This window comes from Aythya ferina, assembly GCF_964211825.1.
Source record: "Aythya ferina genome assembly, chromosome: 11".
NCBI lineage: Eukaryota > Metazoa > Chordata > Aves > Anseriformes > Anatidae > Aythya > Aythya ferina.
The window spans coordinates 10547295-10574302 of NC_140307.1; the positions used below are offsets into that span (position 1 = coordinate 10547295).

At 38.4% G+C, this 27008-nt stretch overlaps 2 protein-coding genes across 8 annotated transcripts; one reads left to right on the plus strand and one right to left on the minus strand.

Annotated features, from left to right (window-relative positions):
• Positions 1–28: 28 nt before the first annotated feature.
• Positions 29–26811, plus strand: USP8 (ubiquitin specific peptidase 8). 7 transcript variants are annotated; one of them, XM_084532017.1, is made up of 21 exons: positions 52–171; positions 3740–3861; positions 6640–6810; positions 7557–7701; positions 8309–8394; positions 11028–11172; positions 11683–11740; positions 12505–12643; positions 12961–13123; positions 14684–14828; positions 15017–15237; positions 16380–16976; positions 17736–17825; positions 18475–18555; positions 18945–19207; positions 19813–20025; positions 20579–20789; positions 22146–22382; positions 23027–23169; positions 23560–23692; positions 23920–26811. In XM_084532017.1, the coding sequence occupies exons 3-21, from the start codon at positions 6707–6709 to the stop codon at positions 24103–24105; spliced, it is 3360 nt and encodes a 1119-aa protein (XP_084388143.1). In that variant the 5' UTR covers positions 52–171; positions 3740–3861; positions 6640–6706; the 3' UTR covers positions 24106–26811. The 7 variants fall into 7 exon arrangements, with proteins under 7 accessions (XP_084388139.1, XP_084388141.1, XP_084388142.1 ...); XM_084532014.1 differs by having other exon boundaries at positions 54–171; positions 12499–12643; XM_084532013.1 differs by lacking the exon at positions 3740–3861 and having other exon boundaries at positions 29–171; positions 12499–12643.
• LOC311442621 (ubiquitin carboxyl-terminal hydrolase 50-like) lies at positions 24381–26802 on the minus strand (the record flags this gene model as incomplete). The annotated part of the gene is given in 4 exon segments (XM_084532042.1): positions 24381–25540; positions 25543–25612; positions 26649–26700; positions 26702–26802. Coding segments are annotated over 4 exon segments (339 nt in total), but the record flags the coding sequence as incomplete, so codon positions are not given.
• Positions 26812–27008: the final 197 nt, after the last annotated feature.

The following is a 27008-nucleotide window of genomic DNA, read 5'->3' on the forward strand; positions in this document are numbered from 1 at the left end:
CCCCGCCCCCGCGGGGGAGCGGAGAGGCCCGGCGGGGAGGGAGCTGAGCCGGGCAGGGCCGCCGAGTTCCGCCCCAGCAGCCATGGCAGCATAGCGAGGTCTCCGCGGCAGCCCCGCTCGGACATGGGCCTGCCCCGGGCCGGCGGGCTGAGGCAGCGAGACCCCGCGGCGGTGAGTGGGGACCGGCGGCGGAGCGAGGCCTGCCCCGGGCTCGCCTCACGCCCTGCCCCGGACGCGGTGGGAGGGGGGCGGGCGCCCTTGGACGGGAAGCCCCGGGCCCGGCCCCGCCGCTCGGAACCCGGCTGGGAGGCGGCCCCCGAGGGGCTGCGGGGGGGGGGGGAGCGGGGCCGCGCTGAGGGCAAAGGGCCCGGGCTCGGCCCGGAGGGTACCGGCAGCTCCCCGCCCCGCCGCCGTGACCTTGGGCGGCCGGGCCGGGCCGGGCGAGGCGGGGACGGGGCTGAGGGAAGCCCGGCCGGAGCCCGGGGACGGCCGCAGGAAAATGGCCGGGGAGCGGCACCGCCGGGCCGGGGGCTCTGCCTGGCGCCCCCTCGGCCGTGCCCGTGCGCTTGGAGGGCGTTAATTGTCTAATTAAGAGGTGAAGCTGGTTGGCTTTTTGCTTAGGCCGAATGGCGGCCGAGCTAACTGCGTAAAAACCCCCGAAAACTTAGGTTTTAAGTTAACTTTATAGCGTCTTGCCCCCGAACGCCATCACCGTCAGCGACACTGCCGGGTGAGGGAGCTGTCAGGAGGGATTGAGGTGAAAAGAGAGGCTCCTGCGCGGGGTCTGAGTGTGGTACGTGGCCGGGCAGACCCTGGGTGGACCCTGGGTGCCTGGCCCCCTGATACCCAAAAATGACAGAACTCGGCGTGCCCGGGGGGAGCGCAGCGTCCTGCCTGGCCAGGCCCTGATGGGCACGGGCTGCCTCTGCACAGCAGGTTGCAGCACCGAGGCCTGTGGTATTAACAGAGCCTGGCAGAGCTGGAGGCCTCACAGCGAAATGTACTGCGTTGGGTGTTTCAGCCCCGTGAAAATACCACGTTTCCAGTTTAATACTGACAATCTTAACAAAAGCAATTCTAGCGCACGAAGTGCAAGCGGTAAAACTCACTGATAAATGATGCTCGTGAGAAACCCATTGCTCATTTGCTCAAATCTCAGAGAGAAAAATAAATAGGTGAATAATACTTTATTACGCACCTGAATTGATGATGCGCTGCACTTAGCATGGTAACTTTTTTCAGCCCGTGTTAGGGTATGCTGCTTGCAATATAACTGCTTCTGTGCGTCGTTCTTGCTGTTGTCATTCCACTTAGAGCTTACTCACATCCTCAGCGAAACAGGCACGGCAATTAGATGTAGAAAAACCTGTTACCAACAGGTATGCTTCCCTGTCAGTGTAAAACTATTCCTTTTAAGTATTTTAAATGTCCATAGATACCTGAACATGATTTCCCATGTGTTTTTAGGATGTTGTCCTTGTTTTCAGCTTTCCTGAATGCTGAGACAATGTTTCAACTGGCAGGGTGAATTTGTGTATCTGATCTTCAGTTTTAAGGAACATAGGTTGTTTACTCTTCCTCACAGAGTTGACTAATAAGGTATCATAGCTTCTGCAATCTCTTGCTTTTTTAACGGTTTCATGATCCAGTTTCATTCTCTTGTTGGGGAAGGAGACATTCTGTCCTCCTTACAGATGTGAGGAAGGCACACATAATCTGAAGGGTTTACCGATAACTCAGTATTGCCATTGTGGTGATTTTAAGTCTGGAGGGAAAGGAAATACTGGGCAAAAACGAGCATAATCTAATCAGTGCAGACTGGACCAGCAAGAGTGTATTTTGGTAAAATTGATGCAATCCTGATAAGAAAGTGCAGTTCATTGCAGCTCTTCTGGTGGAAACAAATAGAGACCTAGAACAGACTTGCAGCAGCTGGTCTATCTCCATGTGTTGCACTGCTGTATGCTAACTCCTCCCGAATGTCTTTATTTGTGCAACTTCTTTTGCTGGAGGAAGTACAGAGGCCAGGTCAGTTAGGAATTCAGTATCTGCAAAAAGTTAGGTTCAGAATCATCTGGTTATTTATGTATATCAGAGCAGATTATGGTTGTGAAATCATAAATTCTTCCCAACGCCCTCTCAAAGGAGGAAAAAAAAAAGTAAGAACCTCATTCAACTGAGACAGCAAATGCAAAATATCAGGCCAAGAGAAATTTGTTTGTAAATGGAAATGAGTTTTTAGTGAAGAACAGCAGCATTTCACTTCAAAACAATAATTTGAATAGAGCATCTGATGATAGTATGCTAAAAAAAATGAGAACCATAGGGGGTAAAAGGAATTGATAAAGCAGAATAGTTGGAGATTTTTTTTTGGAAAGTCTAAGAAGTAAAAGCAGTTAGGGCTAGGTTGCTATGGAATCCTATACTCAAGGAGGAATAAATGCAATAAAAGAGAGGAAACATGCCCATGTACAAAAAGTGAGCAATTTGTTTGGATTTAGGAAGATAATTGCATTCTCTGGCCATTTCTTCTCAAGCATTTCTTGTCTCAAATACAGTTTGTTTCATGAACTGGTTCTCTTGCCTCTGTTTCTGTAAGACTACCAGCAGTAAAAAGGCAGCAAGCTGCAGTTCTTTAAGAAATGTCTGGAGATGAGATAGGAGGTGAGGAGGAGGAGGAGGGGGGATTCCAAACCAGCACTAGGAGACTTGGTGAAAATGGTGTGGATGCATGCCACAGGGCAGCAAACAATCTGTGCACATAGACTGGCTCAGAACATGTAGTGACACAACGATTTACTGCTTTTTAGGAGGAGAGTAGGTAGGAGAACTTGGGGGCACGAGAGGGAAGTTGTGCTGCTCTTGGATAAGCTGACGTCCATTACTGTTTTCAGATGTTCTTGTCCCTTCCTTGCTTTTTGTTTGTGGAAGAGAAGAAGACTAACAAAGAAGTATGGTACCCATTGTCTGTATATCTGTATTTTAATTCGTGTATTGTATAACTTATAAGTGTCTGGTCATAGATCAGCTTCTCTCTATGCGGGTAGCAATACTTCACCTAGTAACTGCTCAGCAAGCCAAGCCTTTCTAGCATGCCACCAAAGGAAGCAGAGTCTGCCCGAGAATGGGTTGAATACCCAGCACTTCACCTCAAACTAAAGTTTTTATCACTCAATATTTTAGAAATACTGTACCCAAAATGCAGGAAACTTGCATGTTATTTCTGCTTCAGAAAACTGCTAAGAGCTTGTTTCCTTCTTCCCCTTTTACTAGCTGACGGGGAGAGACTTGGAAGTTGTTACTGTACGTCACATTCCGAGTTTTAACATACGTTACCATTTGTAAGTCGAATGTAATCAAGAGGGCTCTTCCACTAGCTCTGTTCATCATTTTTCCCAGTTCTAAAACAGTAAGAGACACAGATGTTCCTAGAAACAGTTGGTTGATGTTTTCTTATTGCTGCTTGATTTTTTAGACTGACTAGCACAAACTTTCATTTGGAACAGCGTTATTGTGAGTAGGAAAGCCTTTGTTAGCCACTAACTCTGGCTGCCTTTGTTTTGGTGACACAGAGCTGTGTTCATTTAGGTTTGGTCATTAGGGACCTCAAATGAAACCTTATATTAACTTTTGATATATGCTACATGTAATTCCATTAAGTAGGCTATTGAGAATTTGATTTTATTTTTTTTTTCCAGAAAATGTTATTTCTAATCTATCCTTACTCATTTTACTGCAGCATGTTGTATGGATTGCAATGCTCTGGGAGGTCAAACAGTAATGCCTCATTCATCAGCTACCGTGGTTAGCAGCTCATGTTTTGGAAAGGGCGTAGAAATTTCTTCAGATCAGAAAATAAAAGTAAGTTTAGTGTTGTGTTTGGCAATTTAAAATCACTTAGTTATGACTCTTACTAACTGTAGCGGAAAAACATGGAAAGTCCATTTCTGTTCTTAGCCAGATCTGAGATTTGTCTTTTATCCAATAGTTCCCCATTTGTAGAGATGAGGTCCCAGAACTGCCTTTATCAAGGTGTGTCAGCAGCACATGAAAGTTTACTAGCATCTTCTGCCTTTCCTTACATGGCTGCTCTTCCACATCATCTTATTTTTTTCCTCATACACAGACGCAGTGATGTTATATTTGCATCTTTTTCATAATACATATTTAGTTACAATATTCTGTCTGAACTCAACCAAATGCTGCCACTTAAGATTAAGAGAATACTGATTACATAACAGAGCAAACATTGAAGATAAATTTAGAAAGGACTTAAAGCTTCAAAGAAAAAGTCTATTTACAGTTCTAAGGAGAAATAAAGAGCCAGTTAAAGACGTGTTCTGAAGGTATGATTAGACAAGCAATGTTAAAGTCTTCGTAAGATTGAGGCCTTTTCCTGTAATTCTGTAAGACTACTTAAAAAAAAAAAAAAAAGTATGTCTAAGGCAAAAAAGCTTTTAAATTGGGAAGGGCCTTTACTTTGTGGAGGGATGCGTGTCTGTTTTGTTTTGTTTCTACTGAATGGAAAGCTTTCATTAGTTTTCTGCCTTGTTTTCAGCAACTAAATATCTCCTGAAAGTTGAAGTTGAACATTTCTTAGTGATATGGTTTAGTGGAGGACTTGTTAGTGTTAGGTCAGAGGTTGGACTCGACGATCTTGAGGTCTCTTCCAACCTAGAAATTCTGTGATTCTGTGATAAGGCACTTTATAGGGAGGGGAAAATGTTCTTAAGATGCCTGAGGTATGGGATAAATTCTTAATTTTATGTACTAAAATTAGTATTTGAGGAATTTATGGTATACTTTCTAGAATTATCTGGAATGCAATCTCATAGGAAGGATTTTTTTTTTTTTTTTTTCAAGTTTACCAAGTTTGCACAGACACTATGTAATTAGAAAATTAGCAAGCATAGCATCTGTGTTAAGGCAGTAAGTTAGCTGGCTGGTACCAGCACTGAGCCGCAGGAAGGCATCCCATTCTCATCTCAGCTGCTCATTCCTGGCTGTGCATGCTGACTGCTGTCCTTGCACAAGCTGCAGAGCTTTTCTGCCTCTTCAGCAAGCTGCACTGGCTCAAGAAGAGACCGCATAAGTTCCAGGCCAGTATGAGAAAGACAGAGGGAAATCAGAACCTTCTCGTTCAGTAACAGTCAGCTACAGATCAGTTCAGTTATGCAAAACTTCACTCTGAGGTTACTGGCTGATGGTGGTTTTGGTCACACTGTTGTGCTGATTCTCACCTTGGGGTGTGAGGGAAGAGCCCTGCCTTCATCATGTCAAAGGCTATGTGGATTTTCGCTTCCTTCTGGCATCTAGGAAATGTATTTGTTAGGATTATTTGAGCATCTTTCTTCTAATTAGTTGCCCTGAATTTATTTGGGTTTGCTAGGACCTGAACGTCTCACTGGTTAAGCAGAGCTCTTCCCCTGCCATCCCCAAGGGCTAAAATAGCTCACTGTATAATATATGCAAAGGTTTTAGTTAGACTATCTGTATGAGACTTAATGGACTGCTGCATGCAGAATGTCAGATGAGATGATGTAACAGTCCTTTCTGGCCAAACTCTACTTAACCACGTAACAGCTTGGTGGGGAATGCTTCCAAGTGGCAGCAGAAAGACAACTGTACCTGGGAGCTTAGGACCTGCAGCACTTCAAAGACATTTTCAAGCAGCTTTTAACAGTTCCTTTAACATTCTCTTTATGGCCTTTTTTAATATTCTGCTTCAATGTTCCTTTCCTCAGCTCGTGTCTTACCAAGACATAACAAGCCACCTTTCCACGGGCATAGCATCTATTTGCAGAGGCTGGTGCTAAGCTAGTTGTAAAATAATTATCCAGCACTGATTTCACAGTGCAAATAGGTCAGTTGATTTTTGGTAATATTTTTTCAACTATAAAGTTGAGTATTTTCTGGATAGATTCATTTGATCATCATTAAGTCAACATTTCTTTTCTCCTTGTTTTCCTTATTATTCTGGTATTTGAAACATAATGCTCACGTTCTTGACAAATTACCCAGAGTTGTTTCAAATAACTATCACTTTGACTGAATAATTAACTGTATAAATTAATCTTCCTAATCTGCTTGCATCAATAATACATACAACTGATAAAAGAAGACTCTTACAGATGATTAACACTTAAATAGTTGCAGTTCAAGCATTATTTCTCTTTTGGCAAAGAAGTTTTTGTTTGTTTGTTTTTGACTCCTGGAATAATTTTCCTATGTATGCTCTATGCTACATATAATTGCCCAGAGTGATTTTTTTTTTTTTTCCTTTTAAATAGCTGCCTATTATGTAAGTAATCCTGTTTTTAATGGTTGTGACATAGCTTAACACCAAGGACAGGTGCTGATGCTGTAGCATTGAGTAATGCTTCACCAGACTGTAGCGGACCAGATCAGTTACTAGAGCTCTGACTGATTACATGCACTTAATTTAAACTATAATGAACAATTCTAAAGGTAATCTTTAACTGTGTCAGTTCCAAATTGCTTTATATTAGTGTTGATTCATGTAACATGAGACAGGTTAGGTCATAACACCGTACTGGTAAAGATAGTAACTGTTTTAAAAGCCATTGATGGACTGTACTTGGGCTCTTCCTACCTGATGTGTTTTTGTTTTGTTTTCAGAACAATATTGATAGAGACTTCTGAGAAGCTGTACCATCCTAGAAGGGACATAAGTAACAACATTAACATGCCTGCTGTGGCATCTGTACCTAAGGAGCTCTATCTCTGTACTTCATTGAAAGATCTCAACAAGAAGACAGAAATAAAACCTGAAAAGACCAGTACAAAGAGGTGCATATTTTCATTGATTTGGGATCAACTATTCAAAATACAAGTCTTAGTAGCATATAGTAAATAGAATTTTGATACCTGTGTAAGTTAAATTGTTTCCTTATGTACTAAATATTAATGAGTTTCCCTCTAGAGAAACTCCTAGTATTAGAAGTGTTATTGTTACTCTTCTGAGCAGATTCCAGCTCAGATGATTATGTTTTAGATCTAAGTTTTCTCAGTTATTAGTTAACTATCAAATCTTTGATAGCCTTATGTATGACAAGCTATCACATCAGATATGCTTACTGCCTGCAGAAAGTAACTTCTTGAGCATGGTGCCCATGACAGCTTGAGTACTTTGAGAAAAGGCTACATAAATACAAGTTCTTAAAAATTAAAAGCTCTGCAGATGCATGAATAGAAAATATTTTGCCTCTAGCACTTCTAGACTATCAGTCATTTCATTTTACTATTAGTTTTTCCTCAAAAATATTTTCAGAAAAGTACTTTTTTCTATGTCTCAGTATGCTATTTAGATATGGAAGATTTTAAATAAGATCAGAAAAACAAAATAGCAAGGAGAAACTTCATTTGGAGGAGCATAATTGCAATTCATGTTAGTAAAAGCCTTATTAAGATGGTAAAAATCAAATGCTTAATATATGGGCAGGGGCTGCAAACATTTAAAATGGCATCTTTTAATTAAAAGATGTTTGGGGACAAGTCAACAATTGTGGGATTTACTCTTCTTTTCTGGATTTCAGTTATGTGCAGAGTGCCCTTAAGATTTTCAAAGCAGCAGAAGAAAGCAGATTGGACCGAGATGAAGAAAAAGCTTATATCCTATATATGAAATATGTGACTGTTTATAATTTTATTAAAAAGAGACCTGATTTTAAGCAGCAGCAGGTATAAAAAGCTTTCTGACCATTTTGCTTTTTCGTAGAAGCATGAGAAGCACAGAAATTTGCACTACGGCACATTCAAAGAATTTCACTGATATGAAGTAAACTGTCTCACTTGTGCTGACATTTTTACTTCCTATTTTTGACAAGTCTATTGTTAATTGCTCTTACAGTTTGCTCTTATTAATTATACTTAAGATATATAAATAGACATGTGAATATTTTTCATGGAAGGGTAATCCTGTCGTCTTTCCGCTGACTTCTTTTGGTGCAGTGCTAAGGAGCTTGGGGATTGAGGGAGAGTGTTCCTTTTATTCAATTCAAGCCTACTTTACTGAAAATGGACAAATGTGCTTTTAGCTTCAGTCTTGCAACTAGAACCATCTGGTAACAAACAGAGTTGCCTTGCCTATTTGTTAAGGCCATAGAACAATTTTACTTACAAATTCATGTTTGAGTGGAAAACAGCTCAAAACAGTCTTTTTTTTTTTTTTTTTGCATTATTACCACTATAATACCAATTTTCTGTACGGTAGCTGTTCTTTATATGCATAGAAATCAGCAGTATTAAGCTGTACCATTAATATGTGGGCTGATGCTTGTAATTTTAGGATTATTTCCATTCAATTCTTGGACCTACAAATTTAAAAAAAGCTGTTGAAGAAGCTGAAAGACTCTCAGACAGCCTTAAACTCAGGTATGTGAATACAATGAACATATAATATGGTTAGTTATACATGAAGCCAGTATGCGTGCAGTTGCAGGTTTTCATGCTGTATAGCAGTAAAGGATTGTGCTTGCAGTACCATCTAGATAGCTTAAATTCTTAAACTTAAAATGTGTACCCACAAGAGCCTGCTTTTGTAGCTTATTTTTGTAATCATTTATTCCAGTAGCTTGCCACTGTTCATTTTCTCAATTCTTGGAGACTATGATTTGTTGGTTTGTTCATCGACTGATAGGAAGAAACCACCAGACAATATAAGCTATATGTACTCCAGAAGTGATCAGGAGCCATTTCCTCCCCACGCTTTTCATCATAAGGTCACCTGAGGCCAAATGTACTAATGCACATTACTAATATTTCCATGTTAACAAGCCCTCCTAATTGGGACTTGGTTTACACTAACAAAGCACATTTCTAAAGACATTTTTTTATTCTTTAGCTAGCTGCTACACCTTTTCTTCACCTCTACCACTTGCAGACACATTTATGGAAATGCAGTTTTGCTAGTATGGGCTAAGGGGCTTTCGTTAGCTCATTTACAGTTGCTGAGTTGTATGGCACAAGTCTTTGTGCCATAAGCCATGAAATCGTGTCAGTATGTTGTAAGATAAACTGTACTAACTACCATGTAAAGATAGAGCCTGTCTTGCTTCTAGCAGCCTTTTTTGCTTTTCACATCCTCAGCAACTGCCTGTCTCTCCCTTCCCACCCTTTCAACTCTGTCTGTTATGCACATTTCCCTTCCCCAGGCCCCACCAGAATTACTGTAAAAGCTTCTTCTATGCCTTTTGTAGTGCTTAATCTAAAAAGTCAGTTTAGGTGAACAGAGAAGAAAATAGCTACATGTATATGAAAAGAGACATACTAAGGATGCTTGATGATACTACACATTAAACAGTCTTTAAATCTTCCTTGTTTTTAATTGTCTTACAATTCAGCAGAGCTACAAATTCACTTTAAGGGTAAACTTTGATAGAGTTATAGAAAACCAAAGTTATTTAGAGACTTATTGTTTAGTAACTTATGGTTTATCGTGAAATGAACTGAGTTTTGAAATTTGACAAGATAATTTTCAACTACTCTGCACAAAATGTATATGTATTTAAAGGGAGAATAAATGAAACATGACTCCTGTGTAACTACAGAAGTGGTTTTATAGAAATTGTTATTGTACAACTCCTCTTCTAGGCAATAGGCCAGCAAATAGTTTAACAGTTAATAATTAACCAAAAGTGGAGCTGCTGAAACGTCATTTGTATAGGCTTAGGAATACTTAAATGAATGAGCTAGTATGTGCTTCAAAGGCATACCAGTAGGTAAATGGGAAATTGCTGGGTAAATATTCCATATTGACCAAATTCAATGAAAATCTTAAATATATTTTTGTACCATTAACTCCAAATAAGAACAGAATGCTCTGTTCCAATTTATGATGTCTTTGCCAAATCAAGAAGCCTATTTAAGAAATAGAATTACACTCGCTGCCTGCTTCCTATTGGTGGAGTAGAGTTTGAGGCAGAATCCAATGCTATGATATAGTTCATTAACACAGTGCTCTTAGTATGAAATAAAATTGCATAGTAGTTGTCATTTTAGTCCTGATTAGTCAACATATAATTAAAATGACAATTACTAATTCAATTCAGTGTCCAAGCCTCACTACTTGGCTCAGTCATCAATATTGTTAATTCAAAACATTTTTTTTTAATATAACTTTTTTTTTTACATAAGTTTTTGCTTTGTGGATCACTAATAACTGTTATCTTCTCAGTTCTATTAACTAGAGTGCAATGTGGCAGCAATGTGCAACCCTACAGCTGGTGATCTAAAAGCTGTAGTTTGGAGGCTACTGGTTTACAATATCGTGCTTGTCCTTAAAATGGCAGAGGGCTGGAAGGTTAACTTTAAAGGCTGAGGCATTATGAAAGGGACATCTGTATGCAAGACTTACATGCACAAAAAGTTTTGAGTACACAGGGTTCTTGCATTGACTTCGCTGTAGTTACACTGTGAAATAAGCAGCAGGGGCAGTGGTGAGGATGTAACAGTGTTATAAAGTCAGCTTACATCCCAAAGGTGACTGCTACTGTATTGGTAGTTGTGACCCAACTTCTCAGAAAAAGGCACTTAAGAGAACTGAGTTAACTCATTTTTAACTATTATTAAGACTGTTATTAAGACTGTTGCAAAACCAAATAAAATACCCTGGGTGATTGTTATAGTAAGTTGAAGTTTATCTGCAAGACTTAAGTAAGACTGTAAGACCAGTACTTAGTTTCTGTGAAATGAAAAACCTATTATCTTTAGTGACATCATAGCTAAGCGTGACCTCAGGTTTAAAGAGGAAAAAAAATAATAAACCCTTAAGAGCAGTGGCTATGAAATAAGAGCCAAAGCAGGATTTAAGAATGAAATAAATTGTATCAAGAAGTCAGGGAGGAAAGTGGGCTTTGATGCAGTGAGGGGATGTTGGGGAGGATTTTCTTTAAATACTTCCTGTTTCATGGCCACCCCCACCCTTCCCTTGACTTGATAGTTCTGGTGCTAATTGTCCAAGGCTAGCTGATCATATAATATTGGTTGTGGGGAAATGTTTTCCGTAGATATGAAGAAGCTGAAGTTCGGAAAAGACTCGAAGAGAGGGACAGACAGGAGCTGCAGAAAAAGCAAGAACCAAAAGATGATGGAAAGAGTTCAGCCAAAAGCTCATCAGAAAGTACAGCAGATTCCAAAGGAAAAAGCCAAAAGGTAATTGAAGATGTTTTTGAATTCTCAATTCAGTCTAAAGGTATAGTTTTAATCCTGCATGTGGTATTTATTAGTAGCTGTTTCCAGTTCAGAATCTTTTTTTTGTTGGCTTGTTTTGTTTTTGAAATTACTTTATATTCCCCATAGCCTTTTGAGTCTTCTTTGGAAAAGGTAAAACCCTACCAACCTCCAATTCTTGCTTAAGATACACTAGTGTTTTGTAAAGTCAAACTCTATATTACAACTGTGCTTTTCACCATTGCTGGAACTATCGGATAAGAATCATGATAATGTATTTGTTACATGACTCCTTTTTAGGAGAGAGCTGACTAGTTAGCAATAGTGTGGGGGAAAAAGAAATTTTTTCCACAAGTGCTTCATGAATTTCACCCAGCAGATGATGCTGCAGGTTGTATTGCCTTTTTAACTGCTTTCTGTCTAGGTAGAGCAGCAACCTTGGTGTCTTCCTAAATTAACTAGCTTTTTCTTTTTCCCCTTCCTGCAACACAGATTAATGGTGAGAGCAAGCATTCACTGGAAAGAAGGGATCAGTCTGAAAGTCTGAGCGGTAAGAGATGCAATGTTCACACAGGTGTGAAAAAAGTCTCTATATGCTTATGCACCTATCATTTTGGCAGCTGCAGTTCTTTAACAGTTACTTCACAGTCAGAGTATTTCAGTGAAACTTTTGGTATGTGTTCTTTCAACAATAGCAACTTAGTAGTAAAGCTCTGTATTTAAGCCTTCATCATGTCCCTTGAACTTAGAAAGCTGTTCTAAGTTTTTCAAAACTTTAGTTACTAAAGCTGTACTAACCCCAGAGTGGTTAAATAGAAAGAAAAATGTCTCCTCAACTGCTAAGAAAAATGTCTAGACAAGGCTGAAATGTGTCGACTTTCTCAATTAAATAAGAAATTTCCCCTTGCCACCCCAGCCTTGTTTTTTGTTCTTGTAATAAACATGAAAATGTTCCTCTTCAGCTGAGAACTCTAGAGAACATCTGCAGCATGTAGTTCACGAGTGCTTGCCTATATAGCTTAAGTTAAATGAGACCATGAAAAATCAACTAATTTATCACTGAAGTATCCAGTATTGTCTAATTTAGCAGATCAGCTGCTAATCATTATAGTAGCAGGAGCAAAAGAGCCAATCTGTTCCACAGCTCCATGACTTTGTGGGAAGGATATATATATATATACGAATGTATTCTGTACACTTTTCTGTTCTGTCATCTGTTTGCAGTCTTGATTACTCCAGTCAGACACGATCATAGTTATCTCCATTTATAATGTAGCTTTTAGCATCTAATAGCTTTTTTATTTCAAGGAGCAGTCACAGCTGAGAAACTGTTTGCAATGATGACGGACAAAAGCATTGAATTAATTATAATGGATGCTCGAAGCTCAAAGGATTATCAGGAATCCTGTATTCCAAGATCTATCAGCGTCCCAGAAGAAGCTATCAGTGCTGGGTATGGAATAATGTTAAATGATAGTGAAATGTTTGATTTCTTTGAAGTACTGTCTTACTGGCATTCCCTCTATAAAGTGACTGAAAAAAAGAATGCATTAGAAGGGTCATATGCTTTTACAACTTGTACATTTAGTTTTAGAGTCTCCGGTACATACAAATTTGTGAAATGCATCTGGACAGCTCTGTTTTGGTATGTACTGCCTTCAAGTCAGAGCTTGTGTATTTTATCCAAGCATGTAAGCATGTATAGGTTGGACCATATATTGTTGGACTAAGTGTTACTTGTACATTTAAGTGCATGTTAATATATTTCAGAGTTACTGCTAGCTGGATTGAAGCTAGACTCCCGGAAGATTCTAGAGATCAATGGAAGAAGAGAGGACACTTTGATTACGTTATACTCCTGGACTGGTTTAGTTCTGCAGAAGATGTAAAGCTAGGAACAACTCTTCAGAGCCTGAAAGACGCGCTTTTTAAGGTTGGCAAGTTGCACATTTTATATTATTTCATCTCAATAAGTAAGGTGGTCTTAAAGTATGTATAATTACAAAGTATATGGAAGACAATGATATGCTGGATAAACATTTTGGTTTAGTTTTCAAAGACTGCTTATTTTGATAGCAGAAATATAGTCTGAAGCTTCACTTTCCCCTGCTTGTGCTGTAGTAGTGGAAAGTAACTCATTAAATAAGTAAATAGTAGAATGATTCAACTGCCATCCTCAACAGCTAGCTTGTAAACTTTAAGTTCTTGGCTGACAGTTGTTTGAGAAAGTACTTAGTATTGTTTGCCAGAGTCATTGCTAATACATGAAAGCATGAGACAACTAAGTCCACATCTATGGGAACTGGCCAGCCACCTGCATAGGCAGGTTGAAAAAAGCTAACTTCTCTGCAGTCCTATCAAGCCAATGCTTTCTAGAATGGAAGAATCAAGGTAAAAGAGACACCAGAAATAACTTGAAAACTGTTAAGTTTTGTACTTTATTAAATATCAGTTCTGGAAAAACATGAATTTAAGTTTGAGCCTCATCTTTGGAAGGAGCTAATAGACTCAATATTGAGTTGCGTAACATTTAAAAGTCAGAATTCTGGCTATAGCTGTGTTGTCCCTACTCTTTATAAAGGTGGCTCTTGTGAGAGACTGCACGTGTACATAACTATTCAATACTGGGGTTCAGAGACTAGTTCAGGCAGTTCTCTCCATTTATTGCGTTACAGAATAGTCTCTGAACTTCTGTTCATGTTCTAGTTAATGTTACTATACTTTCCAAAGCCAACACCCCTAGTTACAAAGATGATCAGAGGGCTGGAGCACCTCTCCTATGAAGACAGGCTGAGAGGGCTGGGGATGCTCAGCCTGAAGGCTCTGGGGTGATGTCATTGCAAGTTTTCAATACTATAAGGGGACTTACAAAAGACAGAGAGAACTTTTTGCTTGGGCAGATAATGATAGGACAAGGGGGAATGGTTTTAAACTAAAAGAGGGAAGATTTAGATCAGAGTTTAGGAGGAAATTCTTCACTCAGAGGGCGGTGAGGCACTGGAATAGGTTTCCCAGAGGAGTTGTGGATGCCCCATCCCTGGATGTGTTTGAGACCAGGTTGGACGAGGCCGTGGGCAACCTGATCTAGTGGCCTGAAGCAGGGGAATTGAAACTAGATGGTCTTTAGGTCCCTTCCAACCCAACCCATTCTATGATTTTATGATAATTGCTCAGTAAATTTACCTGATAAGAAACCAAATAAAGTATTTTTCTGCATGGAGGATTGTTACCTGAACAAGTAGTAAGTGGTTCTTTCTGTACTGGAAATATTCAGACCCTGCTGTAGTTACAGGTAGGAACCTCCTCATGTGTTTGGCATTCTCCAAACCCTGTTCCCTGAAGTGTTTTTACAGCCTGTTTAATTCTTATTTTAAAATCTCAAAAATAACCTCTTAGTATAATGACCAGACACAGAAATTTCAACAAGGTTAAGACTGAAACATTTCCTCACTGTGTTTAAGTCACTTAACTTTTTTTTTCCTTTTTTTTCTAGTGGGAAAGCAAAACTCTACTGAAGAATGAACCTTTAGTTCTAGAAGGAGGTTATGAAAACTGGCTCCTTTGTTTTCCCCAGTACACAACAAATGCTAAAGTAACTCCACCTCAGCATAGCAAGATTGAAGCAGTAACTGTTTCCTGTAAGTATAACGGAGATTCTTTCTCCCTAGTATTTCTAATTACTGGACGTAACTTCATTCAAGTACATGTGAGGGAGATGGAGATGTAGCTCAGAACAAGGCTAAATTTTGGGGTCTGGTGGAACTTGAGGGTCATTTTGGTTTTGTTGTAAGAGCTTTCCTATGTTTTTTTCCTCTCCTACCCCCAGTGGATTTTACATATCCATCTTTGGAAGAACCAGCTCCTGTTCCACCTGTTGCCACTATAAAGCCTTCTCCAACAGAAGGGATTGAAAATGAAGAAACAGAAGCTAATTTGGAAGAGAGACTAAAATCACTTAACAGACCAAGCGTAGAGGGTGCTGCTGTTCCAAAACATGACAGTTCATTTGTAGTCAATCCCGTATCTAGTACAAGAAGTATCCCTGAGGTAAGTTGTGTTTTCTTTGTTTCAGATTTAGCATAGGGTTAACGTACTAGAGACCCACCACATGCAGACTTCCACGGAGGTATGTTCTCAGTATTTGTTTAAGCCCTGTACACAACTACATTGGTACAGAGACTATTGGTGGTCTGTGAAGCCATGGTAAATAATCCACAGAACTTTATGAAACTGAATACACTTGACATAATTGCTGAGTTTTCATTGAGGATTTTGATGGGAGTGCCAGAGAAGTTGAAGGTCAGCAATTGCTCATTAATTCAGAAAGTCTATTAGCAACCTTTTCTGATCAGTACATACATATGATGAAATAGTGAGGGCAATTAAGTTATGACTTACCTTTGCTCTTCCAAAGCTCTGCTTTCCAGCCACTGTATCTTCCTTCAAATAAAAAAATACACTTTGGAGGCTTTTCATTTGTGGTCCAGTAGTGAAAGTATGGGGTCTTGTTTCTTCTTCAGAGGAAAAAATTTTCTAGAACACCTTTGTAGAGTCCGTGCACTAAAATGACTTGTTTTCTTTGGAAGATAAGGCTAAAAATGTACAGCTCTTTATTTCTTACCTTTTTAGGTAAGAAATAAAGATACTTCCTTTTTAGATACTTCCTTTAATACAGATTTTCATCTAATGGACCCTAAGCTATGAAAAAGACCGTACTTATTTTCTTCCCTTTGTTTTTTTAGAACTTCTATTTCAGCATCAAAACCAACCTGCTCTCCTAGGTCTGAGCAGAAATCATTCTTAAATACCTCTTCCCATCAAGCAGATCTGCCTTAATCAGATGACAGAGCATGTGATTGAGAGCCAAGCCCAAATTTGGCTGCCTGATTACTTTAACATGTTCACCTTTGAAAGCTTGAAAATAAAGACCCAAGTTGTAGTAATGTGTGTTTAATGCTGTCCTTATGGTTCTGTAAGGGTTGTTGATTGTTATCTCACATCTGGAAGTTAAATGAATATTTAGTTAATGACCAATTTGAATTACCAGATTTACTGAAATGGAAAATTGGCTATCTCTGATAAAAATCAATTTTATATGATTTTCATGCTTTTATAAATCTTTCTTAGAAGAAGTTTAGCTAGCAGAGTGCTAGTAGCTTTAGTGAGTTGTTCTGTGCTTTCTGTTACAGGTTGATCGTACTAAAAAGCCTTCAATGAAGATTCCTGATGATAACAGACCAAAATCTGAAAGCACACTCAGTGACAGCCAGCCTATTGAGAATGGACAAATAGTTCCAGATCGGTCCACAAAACCTGTACGTGATGTAAAAAGCACCCTGACAGAAGAAGAAAAAAGTCATATACATGCAGAAACTGCTGCCCTGTTAGAGAAAAACAAAAGAGAAAAAGAATTGCGGGAGAGACAACAAGAAGAACAAAAAGAAAGACTCAAGCGAGAAAAAGAAGAACAAGAGCAGAAAGCAAAGGAAGAACAGAGAGAAAAGGAACACAAAGAAAAGCTGCAGCAATCCAAAGAGGAGAGAGAACAGAAGGAGAGAGATGACCAAATAAAAAGAGAACAGGAGGAAAAGGAAAAAGAAAGAGTGCGCAAAGAGACAATAGAAGCAAAAAAGCAAAATAAAAATGAACCAGAAAACATTGGTGCAAAAAGGATGGAGATCGACAAAGTATCTGTGGAAGAAAGAGAAAAGGGAGCTCGAACACCAGATATGCAGAGACGTGTGCTGGGTGATGCATCTCAGACTTCTGTGTCTGTTCCAGGCAAGGTTAGTGAAAACGGGCGCATGGGGTATTCAGGATCATTTGGGTGTCTCCTGAAGTGAGATGGTATCAGTCTAATTTCTAAATATGTACTTCACTGGAATCTTGTTTAGACCTGCTGTTTTTACATAGATGTAGGGGAGAAAGTTAAAACCAAGATATGTGTGGTGTTATAGGGCAGCTATATATAGACTGGCTTGATTCTTGTTTGCAGGTAGGGAACATGTAGTTCCCATAAGATAATAAAAATCACCATTGGCGTGAAGGCAGAGTTGGATGGTTCATGGTCTGCCATCTTCAGTTTCAACTATAAAATGCTGCCATGCCTCTATCTCTCATACCAGCCCAAAATATATGCTGTACTGTTGTAACAAACACTACGGACAGAATCACAGTATCATAATAAACTCTGTAGCACGTCCCCAGCTGCATGAACACTGATATAACAGGGTTTTGTTGACTAGTGTAAGAAGCAAAGCAATACCCTAATCTATTATTTTGAGACTTTATTTCTGATTTCTGAGATCTTGAAATTATTAAGTCCATCCTGTACAACACAACATTCAGTTACAAAGGCTATTCCAACAAATTGCTGCATAGCTGAAAAAAGTCATGTGTAAATAGCTGCAGTAGTGACTTCAAGGCACTTGCATTCAATGACAAAAAAAAAAAAAAACAAACCTCCTTCCCTACTATTCTTTATCAGCTATCTTTACTAACGTTACAGATGAAAATTCAAAGCCTTCTCTCAAAATCTTTTACAGCAAACTGGGGTTAAAGGACAACCAGACAGTGGAGCTCAAAAGCCAGGACCCCTTAGAGAGGATTCTGATCAAGATACTGAAAGACTTAAAGTAAATACAATGTGTTGTATGTAGCTAAAATCAATCAAGCACAGATGCTTTATGATTATCTCATGTTAAATTCCACCTAACTTTATTTTTTAAAGTCATAATCCTAAGAAAAGACTGTGCCATTTTTATAGCTGTTTGTGTGCTTTTTCCATTTGTCCCATTCATCTGCAAATAAATACTTGAAAGTTTCACTAGAATTTTTTCACTCTTAATGCGTTAACAAGTCTGATGGCATTAACAAGTCTTCCATTCTTGGTCATCATCTTGTGTACTCCATTGCATACTACTTTGGAAGGGAAAAAAGATCATCCCTATGTGTCTAACAGAGGCATTTTTTTTTTTTTTTTTAATAAAGTGGCTTCTTTAGGGAAAGAATGGAGTAGTCAGACTAGTGAGACTGAATTGTCCTTTTTTTTTGTTTTTTGCCCCGGAGCATGTTGACAAATTAATTTTGTTTAGAGTAATACAAAATAGTATTACTATGTTACCATTTTTGCGTCCTCCAGTAAGTTCCATTTCCAGCTATAATCAAGGATTTCTTATTGAACTGTTTTGCATTAAAACATGTAACTGCATAGGGAAGTCACAGACAGCTTGCTGCTCTTCATAAGTAACCACACATACCTCACATTTCCACTGTATTTATTAGTCTCAGCGGGAGCCATTGATGAGAGCACGAAGTGAAGAAATGGGAAGGATAATACCAGGACTGCCTCTGGGTTGGGTAAAGGTAATCTTGTGTTTCTGATATTATTTTCTATTTCTGATGTTATAATCGAGTTTCTTGGGCAGTTTCACAGTGCATTTCAGTTCTGTCATATTGCTAAGTCAGATCTCGTTTTATTTTTGTCTCTCCCAACTTGCACACACAGGTACTTCCTGAATTTTAATATTATTTGTAATGAAACTAGGGGAGCTCATCTGCTTCTGGTGCTAACCAGCTGCTTTATATGCATTTTGGTGAAGGTGGTACCTTCCACTAAACTTAATCCATTACATATTTAGGTCAATAACTACCGTTAACAACTCATTACTTGAGAAACTCATGTATTGCTAGAGTAGTTAAGGCTAATGATGATTTTTACCTGACTCTAAAACACTTCTTTTTTCCTCCGTAAGTTTCTGGATCCAATCACTGGAACCTTTCGTTACTATCACTCGCCAACAAACACTGTTCATATGTACCCACCAGAAATGGCTCCTTCATCCACTCCTCCAGCTACCCCACCAACGCATAAACCCAAGCCGCAGGTGACTATTGAACGAGAACGGGAACACTCCAAACTGAAGCGCTCCTACTCTTCCCCAGATATAACCCAAGCCATTCAGGAGGAAGAGAAGAAAAGAATTCCCGTAACTCCTGCAGTCAATCGTGAAAATAAGTATGTTTGATAAGTTATATCACAATTTACGCAATATGATAGCATATAGGACTTAATTTGTCCTTATCCAACTGAAATTCATTAATATTTTATAAGTATTTTCAAAGGATGCAAGAGGGTTTTTTTGGTAGACCAAAATTTCATTGCTACACATCTAATGTATTGGCAGTTATGTTTTTGAGAATTAATGTGATAATTAAGTATTAATAGAAATTTCAGAGGTCAGTGTAATTGGACAACAGTTGCTTTTTAAGTGTTGGTATTATTTGTGTTAACATGGAAGACACTAATTGTCTTGTAGCTTCTGAAATACAGTTTTTGATTTTTAAACTGAGGTAAATAAACAACTAATTCCTCATCTGTAAATTAAAAAAATAAATACTGATTTAGCCTATAAATCAGTCTGATTATAGGCCAGTATATAGAGATTTTTCACTATTCCACTGATCTTGAATACATTAAATGATTTGTATTTGGTAGCCTCTTGTGCCAGGATATTTCATTTCCTGGGGGGGGGGGGGAAAGGTGATTTTCTTAAGTTATGTGCACAGACTTGTCAAGGCTGAGACTGCTTAAAAAGAAATAAAATAATTTCTTCCTTACAGACCAATCTATTACACTAAAGCAGAAATTTCAAGACTCTCTGCATCACAAATTAGGAATCTTAATCCTGTGTTTGGGGGATCGGGACCAGCTCTTACAGGACTTCGTAATCTAGGGAACACTTGCTATATGAATTCCATATTACAGTGTCTGTGCAATGCACCTCACCTGGCTGAGTATTTTAACAGAAACTTGTATCAAGATGATATTAACAGGTAACAATATCTTATACTTACCCTTTGCTTTCAAGTGAAAGTAAAAAAAAAAAATCTGACTTTACATTTGTTAATTAAAAAAATCACTTAATAGAGCTAAAGATTTTTTGTTGTTTTAATTCTTTTAAATAAGAGAAATATTAACCTCTAAATCTTTTGAGATTTTACAGAGTGTAGATACGGGACGAAATAAGTATTACCAGACAATCTTGAATTGTGCTTTAGCACGTTCATAAATAAGTGTACTACTATCTCTTAAAAACAATATTTAAGTAGCAGTTTGCAAAACAAGCTGGAAATAACTGTACCTTCCATCAGACCAATTTTGATTGTGGAACCAAATTATAATGCCAAAGTATACAAAAGTTTTAACTTAAACTCGCAACCATTTTTGCTTGGTCTAAAGAAATTACTTCAGAATTGGGAGAAAGTCTTGAATTAATAATAAATCTTAATTGGATAGCTCACTATATATATAAAATACATTTATATCTATATAGCATATATTTGTGTATATATAAAAACATATATTTTTGTCTGTTTAATTGTATAGGTCAAATTTCCTGGGGCATAAAGGTGAAGTGGCTGAAGAGTTTGGAGTAATAATGAAAGCTTTATGGACAGGGCAGTATAAATATATCAGTCCAAAAGACTTCAAAATTACAATTGGGAAGATTAATGACCAATTTGCAGGATATAGCCAGCAAGACTCCCAAGAATTGCTTCTCTTTCTAATGGATGGCTTGCACGAAGATTTAAATAAAGTAAGCAATACATGTTACAAAATACACATCTGTTAAATGATCAAGAGAAATAATTTTTCTCATATCTCATAGTTCTTAAGAAGATTTAAGTAACAAAGCTTTGTGCCAAGGCAAATGGACAAACTTTTATTTAAAACAGCTTCTGGGTAGGGTTGAGTAAGCATTTGTGCTGAATTCAGCTCCCCACTGCTGTGTGGAGACAAAGTCACATTTCTGTGATATCCCTCTGTTTGGGAAGCCCTAGAATTACCAAAATGGCTTGCTTTTCTTATATTCTTGTTGAGTAGAAGATCCCGAGGTCTATATAATTCAACACCTCCCATGTATCTTCAAACATCCCTTGCAGAGTCTAGCTTTTGTAGCTACTTCAGGCCGTGTAGTTGGAGAGTCTGTGCCCAAAGATTCTGTGGTTTAGGGAATAAAGACACAAATAGGCAAAGAGAAAGTAAAAATTTACTTTCAGTTATCTGGGCTGAGGTGGAGACAGCCGTTAATGATTTTTTTTTTAATGATACTCACGTACTGGTACCTCAGCCTATTCACCTGTAGGAATTCAGGCTCCAGCAAGGACTGAAACATGTGCCTTGTATCTGGAGGATGTCTGCTAAATGTTTTCAGCCTGGAGACTGCTGAACTGTTGGTGTCTGCAGACTTTTATTTTTGTTCCTCAAGAGTCTGCTAAGAGTAAGAGAAGCTTGCTAGGAGAAGCGAGTTTTGTGCTGTAACCTTACACATTTTTCCACCTCAAGATTGCGACAGCATGAAAGAAACTCTGCGGTGAAGCAGGTTTTCTTAAGTACTCTTTACCTTACTGCTTTTAAACCTCAAATCTCAGTTACTGTGTGTATATCTTCTCTTTCAGAATGGGGAGAGTTGTTCAAGTAGTAATAACTTTTGGGAAAATGCTGTCATTGCCTTGTACTTTTCATCACTGTGGACAACTTGTGGGTGGTGGGGGACATATTAAACTAGTGGGAGTCTTCAGGGGCAGGGTAGGTACTTTAGACAAGTTCCAGAACTATTATTGGTATAGCACATGACTTTTGCAAGAAATCAGTCCCGAAGCAGGAGTTGTTTATAATCTAAATTAGTTTACAGTGGCCATGTAGTGCTGCTTGTGTTACTGAAAGGATAGAAGGAAATCCAAGTATTCAGAATTCTACTGTTACAAAATCAGCCTCTATAAGGTACTGAAGGGAATGGTGGAAGACAACTAAACAGCTAGGAAATGAATGGCTATGCTGGCGTGTTCAGATATACTTGCCAATATTCAGTAGTATAGTTGCGTATAGATTAAACTTCCTATTTATACATATGTTAATATACAGCTAAAGTATTCAAACTTCTGTTATACAGGCTGACAACAGGAAAAGATACAAGGAAGAAAACAATGATCATCTTGATGACCTCAGAGCAGCAGAACTAGCCTGGCAGAAACACAAACAGCTCAACGAATCCATCATCGTGGCACTCTTTCAAGGCCAGTTCAAATCTACAGTGCAGTGTCTCACATGCCACAAGAAGTCCCGGACCTTTGAGGCTTTCATGTATTTGTCGCTACCACTTGCATCCACTAGTAAATGTACACTGCAGGTAAGGTGGCCCTAGAGAAAAACAATTTTTGAAACAGTAAAAACATTTATCTTTGTGACTTATGATGCTACTTCTGCTGAAACAGGCTGTCCAGAGTGGCTGTGGTTCCAGGACACTGTCCTGGACAACTGGTGTGGGTTTGGACCTGATGCCCTCCAGCAGACCCTTCCAACCTCAGCCATTTTGGGTTTCTTTGTTCAGCCTCTTGTTGAAGGGGTTCATCAGTGTTCCAGCTTACACTAACCTGAAACATGAACAGACCCAAGCCTGCTATTTTTTTTAATTCTTCCAGAATTTAAAAAATTAGATCCCTTCTTAACAGTTTTAAAATACAAGCAGGATGGAATATTGAAGCCACAGTGACAGAAAAGACATGTCTAGTATTTGTTTCTGTATGCCACAGTTCTGTTGTGTTTTTAAAAAAATGTTGTCAGTACAGTTTGAAATACTTGCAGATAACTAATATATGCAGTAAAAATTACAATTTACTTCTACACTTGGATGCAACTCAGTTTTCCCTATATTTGTGAAACATGGCATGTAGATTATTGTTGCAAGTTAACAAGCAAATAAGAAATAAACATTTTTGGTACACTACCCTAAACATCTGCCGTTCACAATCTGTATTTATGTTTTGTTTTAAGGAATGCCTTAGATTGTTCTCCAAAGAAGAAAAGCTCACTGACAATAATAGATTTTACTGTAGCCATTGCAAAACTCGAAGGGATTCTTTGAAAAAAATAGAAATTTGGAAATTACCACCTGTTCTTCTAGTGCACTTGAAACGGTAAGTGAAATAATAATCTATGAAAATTAATTAGGGTGACCAGGCATTCATGCAGATTGATTGTTCTAGTGCAGTAACTAACAATTTTTAATTAGAGAAAGTTCCAGATGTGAGTCCAGTTGTAATGTTGCAAAAATTTCATTTTCACCTGATGTCTGCTTTACTAGGCTGTAGTTTACAAAGCACTTCTACAAGCAGCCTCTCTTCATCCGTGCTAAGAAGCATGTGTGCAAGCATTAAGAGAGTTGGAGCCACATGCTGTTTTTGAAACAGTTCAGTCTTTAGTTGAGACCACGTATGGGTTAGAAACAGAGAAACCAAACATGGCTTAATATTCTTAAATAGCATACAAATGACTTGTAACTTAAAACAATGCTTTTTCATCTCTAGATTTTCCTATGATGGAAGATGGAAGCAAAAACTTCAGACCTCTGTAGATTTCCCATTGGAAACTCTTGACCTCTCACAGTATGTTATTGGTCCAAAGAATAACTTGAAGAGATACAATCTATTTTCAGTATCAGTAAGTAACCATGTCACATTTCAAAGCTAGCTGATCTTTATGCTAAGACTTGCGGCAGTCTGTGGAATTCATCTGGGTTTCCAGGCTGCCTACCTGGTCGCAGATGATCTGTGTTCTAAAAAGAACGCTCAGTGTTTATTTAAAAATCTCACATTCTAGGTTATTTTCCTTAACCAGGTAAGAAGTGGCAACTTTCAAGGTCATTAATTCTTTTCTTCTGTTCACAGAATCATTATGGTGGGTTGGATGGAGGGCACTATACCGCCTACTGCAAAAATGCCTCAAAACAGCGCTGGTTTAAGTTTGATGACCATGAAGTGTCTGAGATCTCATCATCATCTGTGAAATCCTCAGCTGCATATATTCTCTTTTACAGTTCTTACGAACAGCGAGCAGTGGACATGGCCACATAAAGTAGCATGGGTTAAGAAAACTGGTTTTCTTTTTATAAGAGCAAAGTAGGTATTGGAAGGCGCATAAATATGCAAAACTATGACAAATGTAGTCACTTAAAGTTACGGGGATGGTTGCAGCAGCTTCTCTGCAAGCAAGCTCTTTCTGGTCAGTACTCTTGCTTAAATCAGACTGATTAATAATGCTTGTGGTAATACTGCCATCTGTGAAACCATTTAAAAGCATACTTGCGTTACCATTTATTTAACAAACAACTATATTTTTAGTCTGCTCCAAAATTGAATTCTAGCTTAGTCATCTGAAATCTATTAACAAGTAGTTTAAAATGTCTTAAAATCCCAAGGCATATCTTTATTTTTATCTTTTTCTTTCACTATTATGGCCTTTTCACATTTCTAACCTTAAGCTTGATTCTACTGTGAATACTCTAGAATGATGTAAACAGTTAGGAATGTAAGTGTACATATTGATTGCATACTTGCACATCAGAACTATGTATATAATAAAATGTTGTCCTTTTTGTGAGAAACTCTAAAAATCAGAGGATTGCTTTTATTTGCCAGCTCTAAGTAATTGCAACACTATTTAATAAAAAAGGCAGAGCTGTATTTTTTTTGTTAGCTTTGGTCAATATTTGTGCACATCAGAGTTATTCTAAACAAACAAGATTTTTCCTTTTTAATTTTTTAATATAAATTTTTCATGTATACATGCATTAAAGACCTTAATGAAGAAATGATTTAAAAATATATCCTATTAAGTGTATATTTGAGTTTGTTTTCATTCTCAACTAGTTCTGTAATGGTCAGAATTCTACATAACGACAGTCTAAATCACATTCACACAGTTTAAAGGCTCTTCAGATGAAAAGAATACTGTTTTGTCTAGAACTACTTAGTCTAGAAATTGTTTTAGCTGAACTTTGTGCATTTCCCTGGTCTGGATTTGGGTTAGTTTTCCTTTCCTGAATGGGTTGGCATTCAAAAATCTTGAATCAGTCTGAGTTTTTATCTGTCTACATGCATATATAAGCAACAGAGAAACAGGAATTTTCAGGTAAGCAAATCTGTATGCTCAGCATTTCTGATATTTTGAGGGATCTATGAAGTTTGTCATGAAAAACAAACATTAGACACAGTGGATGTGAATTTCATAACAGGCTTGGAAGCTCTAACTCCAGCCCTCTCTCTAGAAATTACTGACTGCAATACCACAAGCAGATCAGGTAGCATGAATGCTCTGGTTTATTGATGAAACAGAATTTAGCTGATTCTGCCAATGAATTCTAATTGCAGATGTACTCACTGTTGTTGTTTTTTCATGACTTGTTGCTTCCTTTGGGTGCAGAAAAGGCCTGACAGGTGTAGAACAGGAGATAAGCTCTGTCAGTCTGCACTGAGGAATTTGGGATCTTGGTGATCTGTGAATCATCCAGTACCAGTTTTTGGTGACTGAGTGCTTGCAGAATGCTGTGTAGTGGCCACCATCCAGAAAAACAGAGTCGATCTGTAACGAACAACACGGTCTGTTAGAACAGAAGGCTTGCTCTCTCCTAATAGAGAAAGTTAGGAATTGGCAATCATTTTCTGTTTGCATTTGGAAAAAGAGAGTGAGAAGATTCTAGCCCCCTTTGGCCTGCAGAACAGAATATGAATTCAAATAAATACTTTAGAATAGAGCAAACAGACACTTCATAGATGATGATTATGCATCTCTATTCTGCAATATTAAACTTAGCTATTAGCTCTGATACAGGCCACACTTGCAGAGAGTAATGGAAGAGTCCACCGAGTCCTTGTTTACGGCCAGGATCCTTGCAGTATCTGCTGAAAAGGCTGAAGGCTGCAACAAGGTGTTAGTGATGAGGAATGCATGCTTTTTAAAACTGGGCTGCAGTAGGGGAGAAGAGAGAGAGGTGGTTACTTCGCCTCTCTGGTTCAGTTACGTACTGTCACTGTATTATATCCCTGGCTGGAGAAAATTAAAATTTGTATGAAAAACTTGCATCCATTGAGAGAAATGCACAATAGCAGAAGCAGTGTATGATAGGTTTAACATTACTTATACATGTTAAGCTAAATTATAATTCTAAAATCAACTCTCTATATAGTTTTATATATATGTATGTGTATATATAGACATGTTACTGGTAGACTGTTAGTCAAGCAAAGAGGGACCATCCTCTCTCACATGTTCTAAACTGTTTGAGGCAGGAAACCAAATGCCCTTTTTTCATTAGGGTGTGTACGTATCAGCTTCTTACTGATGAAAACTGTGTTCAATTAGTGATGGCTTTGTCCAGGAGGCACTTCAGCTCAAGAGATGCACTTGCAGTCGGAACAGAGTAAGGATAGATCGGGAGGGGTGGGGGGATGCTGGCTGTTTTTTTTGTATGTATGTTTGTGTGCTTTTTAAAACCACAGAATTTTTAAGTGCCTGGAACAGAGAAGACTGTTGCTGTAATTAAGTCCAAGCTAACACAGGCTTGCTTTGTCTGCATTAGGTAAGGCATGACAAATAAGTTTGGAAAGGCAAAGCTCACCACTAGAACACACAAGCTGTACTCTGGGTTCTTGTGGAAGAGTGGGTAACTCTGGAGAGAGATCCAAATTGCTGAGTGGATAGCAGATGTCAGCTAAGAGTTTCCTTTTGTAGTTACCTTGCCCTTCAAACCTGAAATAAAATTTTGAACTATTTTAAACTTCTTTCTTTTACTGTGGTGGTTGCTTAACTGGCTTTCCTAGGGGAAGGGAAAATGACTAGTGGCTACCTTGGGCTTGAAACAGATCTGTGTTAATGTTGAGTATTACAGGCAACTGACAGAAAACATACATACAATGCCTGCAAGTGCTGTCTGAGCAAGAAAAAGAAAGGCCTTGCTTCTTGATCCTTCTGTCTATTA

Bases quoted from the DNA above. Each gene is read 5' to 3' on its own strand.
- USP8 (XM_084532013.1), top strand. From the start codon at position 6,707: ATGCCTGCTGTGGCATCTGTACCTAAGGAGCTCTATCTCTGTACTTCA. The intron at 11,173-11,682 runs GTAATTGAAGAT...CCTGCAACACAG, and splicing joins CCAAAGGAAAAAGCCAAAAG to ATTAATGGTGAGAGCAAGCA. The intron at 18,556-18,944 runs GTAATCTTGTGT...TTCCTCCGTAAG, and splicing joins TGCCTCTGGGTTGGGTAAAG to TTTCTGGATCCAATCACTGG.